Here is a 13817-nt window from a genome sequence, read left to right as displayed (position 1 = left end):
CATTCAAAATACAAGTGTGTATTTATAGGAATAGAAATGTCCAAATGGGGGGAGGAGAATATACATTTTTACATCTGCTATGAACTATCATTCACTTGAACAGAGCAAAACAAGCACATCATGCATGATGAGATGAAACCTAGTAGTCCAATCCTCTTTTTGTTATCGGGGTTTTGATGACCTGATATCTGCTGCTCTCCTGTTCAGGATGCATATTCCGAAGTGGCCAGCCTTTTTGCAGAGTTCTTCAGAGACCTGGACATTGTGCCTAGTGATATTATTGCTGGTCTGGTACTTCTCCGCCAGAGGCAGAGGTCTAAGAGATCTTCCATCCTGGACCAGGTATCTATGAAAACGCATCAACGCCTGTGTTTCTCTGCTTGCGTAATCATGTGCCGTCATGAAAATAACTTTTCTGTTCTGTTTTTCTTCCAAAGGCCAACAATGACATTTTAGCCTTCTTATCTGGGATGCCTGTCACTCGTAACACTCGATACCTGGACCTTAAGAACTCTGTGAGTTTATATATCCGTGTGATGAATTGACAAAGTGAAAGTTGTGTCTACGTCACCTAAACAGTGTGGAAATAACAGGACTCTGCTGAACACGAGCTGTCATACTTTCCTCTCCCTTATTGTGATTATTATTTCCATGTATTGTACTTTACTTTGCTTTTATTGTCTAATGTGAGACGAGGGGAAAATAAATCCTTTTTATTGAAACAATAATGACTACAAAATGTCAATAATTACATCATACATTACAGTGATAGCCCATAAAAACCAATTTGCTCATATATAGGCCTATAAACCAATTAATAAATAGACTGTGGCCAATGGAAACAGTAGAGGCCTATAACAAAATACCTGGCCTTGTTGAGACTGTATCGATCTAGTCTGCTGCCTTTTAGTGCCGAGGATAGCACACACACACACACACACACACTCACACACACACACACACACACACACACACACACACACACACACACACACACACACAAACAATACCATCAGTCTGAGGATTACTCATAAAGGTAAAGCATTATGTTAATAAAAAGCAAAACAAAAAACAATGCATTAGAATACTGAATAAAATCTGACTTGACTCGAATGCAAAGGTCAAAGCATTCATGTCAGCTTTAAAGTTAAAAGGTTTAGAATTCAGCTCAACAATGAAATACTGGATTATAAAAATACAACATGCATTCAAGACATTCTTAAAGACTCACGATTATATATATTTTTTTTTTTCTTAAAGGGATGAAAAAGATATAAACAGAGTGCTCTATTGTAGTTGACAAGTTTCACAAGGCTGTCATCATTATTAAGAGAGAAGGAGATATAATAATAAGTGAAGTGACCGAGGTGGCCCAGGGTCCCTTGGCTATCAGCTCCATAGAAAGCAGTTTTGTGTGTATTTCACACTATTCAAACAAAACAATGTTTTTTGAACCAGAGCCACCAGTCGGTTTGATGATGCTGTCTTTAAAAAAGTCTTTATTTTTCTGCACTTTTGTGCAGCACACTTTTTATACATTAATCTGAAATGAAAAATCTGCTGATTTAAATATCTCAGGATTTCTGACTATGTTATTACTCTTATTCCTCGATTGTTTGTTCTGACCTGTGTGTGTGTGTGTGTGTGTGTGTGTGTCTCCCAGACCGAGATGAACATGTACAAGGATGTGTGTTATTACATGCTCTTTGCCCTGGCTGCGTACGGTTGGCCCATGTACCTGATGAGGAAGCCCGCCTGCGGGCTGTGCCGTCTCGCCAGCTCCTGCCCGTAAGAACCCAAACGTATACCTGCACACTTCCGACCTATTCGGCTTCTGTGTCTCTCTCTCGAGTGCAGATCAAATATCACATGTGTCAACACTTGCCAAGTGGTAATCCACTGAGACGATAGCACACAAGACAATTGAATTAATCACATTCTCGCCTACACTGGGAAACTACATTACACCTCTATGCTTTTACCTGTTTTTCTCTTGTATTTATCTGTTTTATTCACGTGTTCTCCTGTTTTCCCTCTCACACCCAGCTGTACATCCGTGTCTGGCTCTCGCTTGTCTCAGTCTGTGACAGTTGAGGAAGACAATTGTTGCGGCTGTAATGTCTTGGCCATACGGAGACACTTCCTGGACAGGGACCTCAAGCAGGTTCAGATTGTCTACACTTCCTGCCACGATGCTGTGAGTAATCCGACAGCTGGCTCGCGGGCAGTGAGAGGCGTTTGGGCTTCACCTGGTAAATTAGACAAAGGACCGGTTGTATGCAGAAGTATGAGGAACAAAGTCAGGATTTTTTTTCTTCCATCTGTCCACATTTTCGACACCGTTGAGTTGTTTTATGGTCCTTCTTCGGCACATAGAGCCCCAGATCCTCTACTCGAATGTTATGCTCGGAAACCACGCGTGAATCTTGTTAAACAAACATCACTTAACACAGAGCTGCTACGCAGGGCTGCACATCCACAAACTAGGAGCCAGTCTGTTCAGTTGAGTGGCTTTATTTTCGTAGATTTGGCCATCGTGTGTAAATGTTTTGATAACACTCCACTCAGCAGTAGAGTTGCTGAGATATGGGGAGCCGAGTCGTCGTGTCCACATCCTCGGCAGTAAGTCTAGTGTGTTCTCAGTAGGTGTCGGGACGCCGCCAGAGCTGTTTGTTACCGTCTCGGTCAGACTCTTAAGGTGCAGCCGCAGAGGGGGAAACAAATCTCACCACCCGAGGAGTGGGTAATGGTGCATAATACCTGCATATTCAGCCAACGATTGCCTCGTCCTCCTTTTGTTTTAACGCTGTATGTAGTAAAGCTGCTGCATCCTCATGTTTAGGCAATGCGTCACGCTCGGAAAGCCACGCCCACCGAAGGGGAAAACAATCGGTGCCACCAGCAAGTACTGACACGCTTGCAAAATGCCTGTAGCTAAATAAAAACTGTAACAGTTCAGCATTTCAAAGGGTTATTATAGCACGTTATGTCTTCCAATGAACTAAAATGCTGATGGAGAGGTCGGCTGGCAATCTAAGTTACTCTAAGTTACTATAACTCTGCTAAGTTGCATACTGTCAAAATGTTTTAGCTTAATTTCTAGAAATATAATTGTCATTTTTGCTGCACAGGTAACATTAAGCACACTGAGCATCAGGATCCCATAGTTTTCTTTCTGCTGATGCCTCACGTCTTATTGCCTGTATCCTCATCTTTTTCAGTTCGGCAGCTTATAAAGACATTTTCTGTTTTTTTTTACCCTGTTGTTATTGCTTTTAGGCATTTTTCTGTCATTTGCTAGCAGACGGAACTAACAAGGAGACACCGTCACACTTTACAAAATCAATGGAGAGCAATGAATTGTTTTCCCCTCTGGTGTGGACGGGACTTAACTGCGCACAGTCAACATTTTTTTTTTTGAAATACCAGTTATTTTAAAATAAATTGGCCAAAGTGAACACAAAAAAATATGTTTCCTTAGTTACAGAAACTCAGTTGAATCCCACTGTTGTAGTGTTAAAATAATTTCACTCCAGACATGCATAACTCACATTACTATTACATCCAAATAAAAAAAGTGAGTGAAATAGTTTCCTTATTTCATCAGCCATTCAATTTACCAATTCTATTTTTATGTGGAACTTCCCCAGCATTAGCTGTCGAGCCACATGACGGTGATTTTTAAAGCAGAACACTTCTTGGGGACGTTAGCGCTGAGTTTCCATCTATAAATCTCTCCCATGCACTTATGTGTGCAGTGCCAAGTGTGGAAATGTTTGACGATAAAGACCTAAGAAGCGCTCCGTTTGCTGGGATGGACGTTGGAACTGCTGCTCGTTTTACCCGTCACCTGTCCCTCTCACTTTATCACCACTGTTTACCGTGCGCTCTGCGTCTTCCATGCAGGTTTACGAGACCCCGTTTTTTGTGGCAGTGGATCACGGCAAAAAAAAGGTTGTCATCAGTATCAGAGGAACCCTATCGCCAAAGGTGAGTTTTAGCTTTCTCGTCTCGTTTTTCTGGAAATATATCATCAACCCCCTCTAAGCATTAGTGCACCCTGTTCCCTTTGGTTGGTTCCCAACTCCACCACCTCCAGAACAGGTGAAGTTCTCATAGTTTGAACTCCTCCACCCTTCACGCATAGAGAAACGTGACTGTCCACTTTTACTAAATGTCAGGTTGTTGTTTTTTTACATGGGCTGTAGTGTTTTAATTCCTGAATTGAACCAACGGCCTTATAACAAAGGCAAAACACCTCCGATACTTTGCTCCCAACCAGTTGAAACATACAGGCACTGTGCATCTTGCACATAAAGTACAGAGATTAAAGAAAAAAACTGACTTATACAGGCATATACCTTTCTTTCCTAGTCCTACAGCTCTTACTACTGCTCTTCAGATCCAGTTTATACAGCATGATAATCCAATTTGCAAGGGAAATTATGAATGGTATTTTTAACTCTGACTAAGCTGTGCACTTTGATATGTTCTGTTCTCTTCCTCTGTGTTTCACATCATCCACGTGTGTTCTTCTGCTTTCTGCTGTCTTTTGTGGAATTTTCTTACCGTGTCTTGTGTGCATCAGGATGCCTTGACTGATCTGACGGGGGATTCTGAACGTTTGCCCGTAGAGGAGCAGCACGGCACCTGGCTCGGCCACAAGGTCCGGGATTACTGTTTTAAAACACTCACTCTACAACGCATGGAGTATACTCAAATATCCTCTTCAGTGTTGTCCATTGCACACTTAATAAGAACATTATCTGAGACTCCACGGGTCGTTTCAGTTGTTGATAGTAGAATAATTGCTCTGGGTTTAATGACGCATGCTCCATGTCCATTTTCCTCTCGCCATCCTCCCCTCCACTGAGTCCAATCCTCTTTCTCTCCACTCTCAGGGGATGGTTTACTCAGCAGAATACATTAAGAAGAAACTGGAGCAGGAAATGATCTTGTCGCAAGCGTTTGGAAGAGACTTGGTAGGCGACTCAGTATACCTAATAAAGAAAGAACGAGCTCAATAATGAACCTGTACCTTTGCATTCTGAATTTGTTTCCACAGCTCCGTAGTACTTTATTCAAGGCCACGCTAGAACGCTAAACCTTTACTAATCCTACTCTGTACAAAGCATTCAGCAAATAGCAGGAGAAGCCGTTTGTCTAAATGATTATCTGCACTGTGGTGACAAAAGTGTGCTGTTGTAAGTGTAATGACTCTGGCTCTCTCTCACAGAACAAGGGCACCATGCACTACGGGCTGGTGATAGTCGGGCATTCTCTTGGTGCAGGCACTGCTGCTATCCTCTCCTTCCTGCTGAGGCCTCAGTACCCCACACTGCACTGCTACTCTTACTCTCCACCTGGTGGCCTTTTCAGGTGAGTCCATCTCCGTGTTCTTATAGGATGTACAAAAGAGAGGATCAGTCGTTATGTTTTAGTGCGTCGTGAAGGAAGTCATGAAAAATATGGATTCCATGTTTATATGTGTATAAATCCCACGTTTGACCGTTTCATACCAGACTGCTGTCACAGATTATACCTACTGTTTACTGAAGCTCTGGGTCTATAGCTGTTGAGCAGTTCACATCACTGCTAAACCACTGAATTATATATATCGGTGTGAGCAATGTGGTTCACACAAACCGGGAATATTGCTGTTTCTTATTATGCACTGTAACCATTTAAAAATTTATATCGTTTATAGTTGGATTTTTCTTTGTTTCTTCACCTCATTAAAAATCTGAATTTATGGATTAGAAGTTAGAATAATTCCATGGTAACTGACTTGAAGTGCTGTGGTTGTTATAGAAATATGCGTACATTTGGGACAGACCTGCTGCCACACAGAGGTGTTTCAGACATGAACCCAAAGACTGTGGCTGAGCTTTGCTGTTCTTTTCTTAACAATATTGTTTGTTTGGTGCTTTGGAGCTAATTAGCATTTTGTCTGGCTACACTCGAACAATATCTTAACACCCTGCCATCAGCTGGCTGCAGTGTAATCTGTGTTTGCTATGCACATCATGCAGGAAGAGAGTCTGTACCAAGACATGACTAAACTAGTGCACCTTTGGTGTTTTTATTGAAGTCAAAAGAAGCAAATCCGTCAGCTGGTGACAAAATAATGGAAAATATAAAAAAATATAATAAACTTAGTTGCTTCCCTTCAGGACATCAGGGGTCACTGAATGATTTGAGTACAATAATGATCTGAATCAAGGCCGTGGCCTTCAAAGACTTCCATTCAGCAAGTATAAAGCAAAGGTGGGATGCTTTGTTATACTGAAAACCTGTTATTCTGATTTATCAAAAGCCATTGTGTAGCAGAAACTTTGATATGTTTGTCTTGTGTTTCATTCATTCATTTCTGGTTGCCCCGGCACATTAAAAGAGCAGAAACTACCTGATTACCAGGCCCCATTGATCATGCCCTTTTCAAAGTCGGTGAGATCACACTCAATGCCAGTTTTTGGTCATCTGTTCACATGAAAATCGAAGGTGGAAGTGGAGTTTTTTGTTGTTTAGCAACCGTTTAAAGTGTGACACAATGGGAAGTGAGGGTCAACTTCTTCATTTCGGTTGTTTTGATCATTTTCTCTTACTTGTTTTCTGTCCATCATTTGGAGTATTGTGTCAACCAGAGAATACATGCACTCACATTTGTGTGCAACCTTGTGGATAAACTACATTTATGTAGAATAATGTACAGACATCATTTTCCATTATTTGAACAACTTTCGATTAAAACACATGTTTTTTTAAGGAGAACGTAGTTTCCTCTCAGTTCTCACCCTAAACCCTCTTCACATGTCCTGTTCTCATGATTGAACTGTTTCTTTCTTGTATTTCCCCAGTGAGGATGCCATGGAGTACTCCAAAGAGTTTGTCACATCTGTGGTATTAGGAAAAGACCTGGTACCGAGGTATCTCTTCTTCTCCATCCAACATACTGTGATTAACCTCACTTTGCTGCAGAGTGACCACATTATGTGCTGCTGGTCTCTCGTAGGCTCGGCCTGTCACAACTGGAGGGTTTCCGACGCCACCTTCTGGAAGTGTTGCAGAAAAGTAACAAGCCAAAGGTGACTTGATCTCTTGACACTGTAGAAGATGAGAATCAGATAAGGTGTGCAGACCAGTTGTTCGATGAAAACATAGAAAAGAAATATATATCGTCTTGGCAAGAACATCATTAGGGTGAAGGCCATATGGACTATTGACAAAAAACATCTCCACTGTAGAAATGAATACTAATCAATGATTTAATAGTTTGAAAGCATATCCAAATCGACCACACAAACCCAGTAGCATTACACTTCTGCTGTATTTCTCAGGTTTTGCGGTGGCTGATAAAAATAGACCGCAGGCTTCCGCACAACCTTTTTCACGAAACACTGCAGGCACAGTATCTCTGCTGTAATTAAAGCATCATTGAGTTAACCCCTGGCTGCTGTAGAAACACATACGCCGTGCAGAAGATATATTTAGATTCAGATGTCCTGTTACATAACTAAAATGCTTATTTTTTTTTTTTTTTTCTCGCAACAGTGGAGAATCATCGCAGGAGGCACCAAATGCATCCCAAAATCCGAGCTTCCAGTAGAGGATGATGATCCTCAGACTCAGCCAGCAGCGCCTCCCAGCAGTCGCCTCTGGCTCCACCCCAGTGACCTCAGCATTGCCCTTTCAGCCTCCACCCCCCTCTACCCTCCTGGCAGGATCATCCATGTGGTTCACAACCATCCTCCAGAGACATGGTGAGAAAATTGATTTGAAAGCTGTCTATCGATGATAGCAAATTAAATCCCCCAAATGCTGTTTTTTTTATTTATTTATTTAAGATTCCGGAAGCGAGTTCAGTCATCACTTGAGTGGTATTGACCCTTAAAGCTCGTCTTTGTACAAAACATACATTTTCACAAATCCAAAGTGGTGAAGTGGTTGTGTAACGGATGCGTGGATACAGTCGACACAAAGCCAATCTTACTGTATGCTTGTTTCACACCTGTGACTCAAAAGAACTGCTAGCTCAGTGGGCAAAGGTATACCTTGCATACAGGGAACAGTGTGGGTTTACAGTGTATCACTCCCCTCCTCTTCTGTCTGCACTCTCTGCCGTGCAAAATCCAAATATTATATTTTGTTTTATAATCTACCTGTCTCTCATACATGTTTCTTCATACCTGCTGTGTTAAACTTTGACACTGTGTCGTGAATGTAACAGAATCCGAATTAAAATTGAATTATCTCTGGAATAGGTTCAAACATCCTGCATCAGCTAAGCTATTTTTTGAAATATCACTGACATGTGTTATGTAATAAATGTAAATATATTGCCCTTGGATAACAGATGGATGTCATTCTAGATCTTAAAAAGGATAGAAGTTATGGTAATAAATGTTAAAATTCAGAAAATGTTCTGTTATCTTTATTCATTCTTTATTCATTCCTTCTCACCTCGTTCTATTCTTTTGCAGCCATTGAGATTTTGCCCCAACTTGAGAGTCTGTTCTGGTTTATAAAATGAGTTCATCAGGCTGTTTCCAAATCAACACGTGTTCACGTTGTCGTGTGCTGTGATTGACGTCCTCTCTCTGTCCCTGTCAGCTGTGGCCAGGAGGAGCCAACCTACTCGGCTCTGTGGGGGGACAACAAGGCCTTCGATGAGGTCATCATATCGCCTGCCATGCTTAATGAGCACATGCCCCACATGGTGATGGAGGGCCTAAACAAGGTCTGTTTTTATCCGTGTGCGTGCATATGCATTCGAGGGTGGGGTGGTGGTGGCGAAGTTATTTTTAAATTCATGATTTCCATGATAACTGAATCTGTGGATGATGAGTGTGTGTGATTTATCAATCAAAATTCCAATGCAAATCTGTTTGACAGTTGTTCACAAAGGGGGATACCACTTGTTTAAAGAAAGCTCGAGACCAGCGGGTTTTGGTTGCGTTTCAACTGTAAAATATTTGTTAAAACTCTTCTTTAATAAAACTTTTACAAAGTTACAGATTTCATAGCAGTAAATGCCAGTAATAAATGGATCCGCTTTGTATTTCTCATTAAAAACCTGATGCTTTGAAAGCTTTCTCCTCCAATAGAAACATCCTGTGAATATCTTGACGCCCGGCCTTATAAATATCATGCAGTCGTGCATATGTATCTCTAGTGTTCCAGTTATTAACAGTAATAGAAGTGGAAGCTTTCTGGCATTAATAGAGAGAACTCATTTGAAGATGGGTGATTCATTTATCATCTCTCAGACTTCATTGAACATTGCAGCAAGACAATTACCAAATGCATCGAAGGGATTTATTTCATTTTCCTGTTGAAAACCACAATATTGCAAAGTCAGATTTCCAGACATTAATCCTCTTGTCAGTGGTATGCCCCTTAAGTGTTCCCTTAAAAGAAATCTCTGTACGGTCGATGTATGCATGCTCCCCATCGTTAACGTTTAACGTGCCACACCTTCTGTTTCCCTCCAGTTTCAAAGCATGGGACGTGCTCCTGGTGTTATGGTGCTCTTTATTAGCGTAATCATGAACAACTGTTTGGACAACAGGGTGTTAAGCCTCGGTTATGCTTCCGCGTAGTGATCAAGCAATGGCCATGCAACGGCCACGCAGTTGCTTGGAGACCGTGATGGTTCTGCGTTGGGTTTACGTGTCGAAATGCAATTCAATGCCACACCGGTAGAGGGCGCTATGTTTTTTGTAAAGACTGACCGACCGACCGAGACTCTTGACGTATATCGTCGTTAGCCTCGTTATAGCCTATTTGTTTACCTTCCGGCTTTAAACATCCACCATTTTTCAGTGTTTTATTTCTTTGTGCAAAAGCGACAAGGTGCAAACAATAAAAGTATTAAAAGTTTAAATGGCGGTGTTTATGAGTGGAAACCGGAAAAGCGGTCTCCAGCGGATGTAGTTAGCGGACCAATCACAGCCAATGCCGCTGCGTTGGTGCTGCGTCGCCTCGACGCGCGTCTAGGATTTTTGGGAGGTGCACGTCAGGCCCTTGCATTGGACGTAAGGGGGGTCCGCAAGGACGTAAAGGGTCCGTATGCCCCCTTGCGTTGTGTCAACGCGGAAGCATAACTTGGGCTTTAATGTATGTTTTTGCATGTGATGGATCTACTGTGGGGATTGCACTTTCTTGTTTTTGTTTGTTCCTTTCTATGAAGAAGGAGTTTTGACTTGGTTTGTTTTGTATCTCAGCCTTGTATCGGCACGTCTGAGGATGGATTGTGTGTGTGTGTGTGTGTGTGTGTGTGTGTGTGTGTGTGTGTGTGTGTGTGTGTGTGTGTGTGTGTGTGTGTGTGTGTGTGTGTGTGTGTGTGTGTGTGTGTGTGTGTGTGTGTGTGTGTGTGTGTGTGTGTGTGTGTGTGTGTGTGTGGGATACGTGTTTGTGTGCCGTGCCTCGTCTGTAGTATGATACCTCTGGTGTTTCTGCAGGTACTGGAACCATTTTCTCCCCTGTCTGAGCAGGAAACCGCGGAATCAGAAGAACTGGAAGTCAATCAAGCCACCTGCGATACCACTGTGTTCATAACCTCGCAAACGGAACTAAACTCTAGTCCTCTTCCCTCTGATTCCTCCTTTCCCTCCCACAAAGACCCGTCTCTCACTGCCTCCGTCACAGAGACTGAGGCTGTCTCTGTCCCTCTGTCTGTCGATGCTTCATCCTCTTTTTCAGATGCTGAGTCTCTTCCTCCTCCTCCTCCTCCTCCTCCTCCTCTGTCAGAATGTACTTCGGCCTCAGAGCCGTGCCTGGTCTCTGTCCCGCCACTTTCTAACAGTCCTTCAAACTCTCACTTGGAGTTGCTCCCTCTCGGAGATGATTCATGCATTACAACACAATCCCAGTCCGAGCCACCCGACTCCCACCCTTGTGTAGATGCGATCGCTGCTCCTTTTTCTGAAATCCTATCCGATGAGTCCAACGGTGCTCTGATAGAAAGTTCTCCCCACATGATACTAATATCTCATGGCTCTACGCAAAAACCTGATGTCTGTCATTTACAAGTGCCAAACATTCCTTCTGATACTCTTGTTTAGACTTTATGACACGCGGCATTAGACTTCGTTGGCCTCTTTGCACAACAGATTTATTTATCTGTCTTTTAGTAATCTGACTAAATGGCTTAACTGATGACGTGATGTCATGCCTGTGAAGTTTAATACGATGCCTGATGTTAAAACTCAGGGTTTGGTGTGAGTTCTCGAGTACAGAGAAACTGGAAAAAACTTTCTCTCTTCCATTTTTTTGCTCTTTCCACTTAAACATAAAAACTGTTGGCCGGGTGCCACAAGTCCAGGCAAGTTCTCCGGAGGATACGGGGAGATGAGATTCAAAGAATGTCAACAATCGACGAGGCAAGTTGAGGCAAGGAAGTGATGGAATAAATGTCATCACGTGATGTATGACACGGATATGTAATCTTTTTAAGGGACTCAAAAAATGTCAACACGATGAGTCAAAACCCACCTGCACTCATCGTCTCACAGCTGCGGTACATTTGGTCAAGTGCTGTGGCATGAACTCGCTAACCCCGTTCCTCAGGCTAACAAGTTTTCTTTTGTATGCACAAAGTTTCCATGGTAACCTAATTTCTTCCACATTAACTGCTCTTTCTTCCTTCTTGGCCGGGGGTTTTTCAGAAGCTGCAGCTCTTCTCTTCTTTTTCCTTTGCCTTTTGAAAGCACATATTTAGCCTCCCTCAGTGGTCCCTTCAAGAAATTGTCAATTACTCATCAGCAGCAGATGGAGTAACGAGGGGGGACGGATCTGTAAATGTGGAGTACTCTGATCATCTCTGCTGTAGAATTGCTGCTCACTGAGTCGAACGGATTTCTAGTTTACTCTTATTGTGGACTTACAGAGTGCTTTCATTAACAAGACTGAAAACTGGGATAATATTTTTTATGTTCTCCATGTATTTTATGTCAAAATGTGCTTTCAGGAATGATATGTCTTATGGATCAGTCGCTGTAGGGATGACAGTACATAATGGCAGTATATACATTTCTCTGGGTACTCGGTCGGCAATCTCTTGCTTTGTTTTTTATTGAGTCATTGTGTCTACAAGTGCAGGTTTTATAATATAATTTTTATTATAATTAATTATTGTTTGTGCCAAATATTTGCTGTCGTTTATCACTTTCATTAATCTTGTCCTCCATATATCATCGGTCGCTCACTCATGTAACATTGTCATGTTTTCATTGGCGCTCCATAACCATCTGCATAACCCAAACATAATAAACAACATAAACATTTGTTTTAATGCCATTTTAACCTGTCAACCTCCCCCCTCCATCCCTGTCTTTGTTTACATTAAATTCTGTAATTTTATATATTCCATTGTCACATTACTTGTATGTTTTCTGTATTTTCATGTCCTCTCATTGTTCCATTATGTTTTTCTATCATAATGTGCTTCCCCCAAGTGTTTTAACTCATTAAAGTTAACCAAATACATGTAATTGTGTGTTGATGTGATTTGCCATTAGTGTTCTCATCGCATTTTAACATTATTAATAACGTTTTGTGGGGCAGCAATTTCCTGCACATTTTGGAAAGTTTCATATACAGTTGGTTTACGGCCTCTTCATCATACTGTAGGTTTTTGCATAGCTCTTGCTCAGGCATCATGACTCTGTTGTGGGTGTTTAATGTCAGTTGGAGTAGGTGTAAGCTCACCATTAGATTGCACTTACATTGATCTGCACTATACCATGATATACTAAAATAAATAATAGATGCAGTCATATCTGCCTCTAGATATAGATGTAGTACGGTGCGTGTTGATCGCTAAACTATTAATGGTCAGTAGAAAATGCACCAATATGTACATTTATCTAAAACTTTTCATTCCACCTGCTGACCTAGAAGAGAAAATGTGTACATTTGTATTTTTTGAGCGTAGAAAAAATCTTTTGAATGTCTGTTGGTTAAATGTAACAGCAACGTGATTTTGGGAGATTATTTTTTTCACCCAGGTAGAGCTTTTGTATCTTTTTTTTTCGTGCAGTTATTCTATCCGTGTTGTCTCATCCTCTCATCTGTACACCTTTGTGTTTGTGACAGGTGCTGGAGAACTACAACAAAGGGAAAACTGCTCTGCTGTCAGCAGCCAAGATCATGGTGAGCCCCACGGAAGTGGACCTGAACCCGGAGAGCATGTTCGTGGACACGTCAACGACTCAGCAGCCGACGCCCACGACCCACCACCGCAGGAACAGTAGTGTTCGGTTAGTACACCAGGCACCGCTGTGGGTGTGTTGGAGCCGAAAGATATATACGCTTCACTTCATCCTCTGTACATTCCCCTCTCCTCAACTGTAGGGATAATCACGGGGACATGTTCTTACTGTCATTGAACGTAACAAACTACTGCTACTAACTGCTACTTTATTGTTTTCTCAAAATCATTGTTTCTGTCTGTTCCGTTTGGTTTAAAAAACAAAAAAACAAAGACAAAAACCAATGTTACGGTAAGCAATGCATGCTAATACTAACTTTGCATAATGTGCTCCCTTCTCTCATGCACGCATGCACGCTGTCTGACCACAGAGCAGTTGCGACGTATGGTAGTATTCAGTTCCCACCTCGCCCTCTCTGGTTTAGCCCCTGTCCGAAGTCAGTGTGACCTCCTGGTCATGAGGGTTGAATTGTGATGTTGTCTCTCCTGTATTAGACACTAATACAAGTGCACTAGGATACACTCCTGGCATCCCCGTCTCTCCTTCCTTCCTTCTGTGTAGTGTTTTGCTGGGGTCCACCTAGTCTGTAGAATGCGTAGATACTAA

General features: G+C 42.0%; 1 protein-coding gene across 1 annotated transcript in view; it reads left to right on the top strand.

Moving 5' to 3' along the window:
- dagla (diacylglycerol lipase, alpha) overlaps positions 1-13817 on the top strand; it is a 31714-nt gene that overhangs the window by 14167 nt on the left and 3730 nt on the right. The window contains exons 7-19 of the mRNA XM_084020901.1: positions 208-342; positions 438-515; positions 1664-1788; positions 2047-2197; positions 3907-3990; positions 4589-4666; positions 4902-4982; positions 5237-5379; positions 6858-6926; positions 7013-7085; positions 7552-7760; positions 8611-8737; positions 13096-13259. Coding sequence (XP_083877027.1) covers positions 208-342; positions 438-515; positions 1664-1788; positions 2047-2197; positions 3907-3990; positions 4589-4666; positions 4902-4982; positions 5237-5379; positions 6858-6926; positions 7013-7085; positions 7552-7760; positions 8611-8737; positions 13096-13259 — 1517 coding nt within the window. The remainder of the gene's footprint in view (positions 1-207; positions 343-437; positions 516-1663; positions 1789-2046; positions 2198-3906; positions 3991-4588; positions 4667-4901; positions 4983-5236; positions 5380-6857; positions 6927-7012; positions 7086-7551; positions 7761-8610; positions 8738-13095; positions 13260-13817) is intronic.

This window comes from Eutrigla gurnardus (assembly GCF_963514095.1).
Source record: "Eutrigla gurnardus genome assembly, chromosome: 1".
Classification (NCBI taxonomy): domain Eukaryota; kingdom Metazoa; phylum Chordata; class Actinopteri; order Perciformes; family Triglidae; genus Eutrigla; species Eutrigla gurnardus.
Note: the sequence above shows the minus strand (reverse complement) of the source record. Positions and strands in the feature narration are given on the sequence as shown.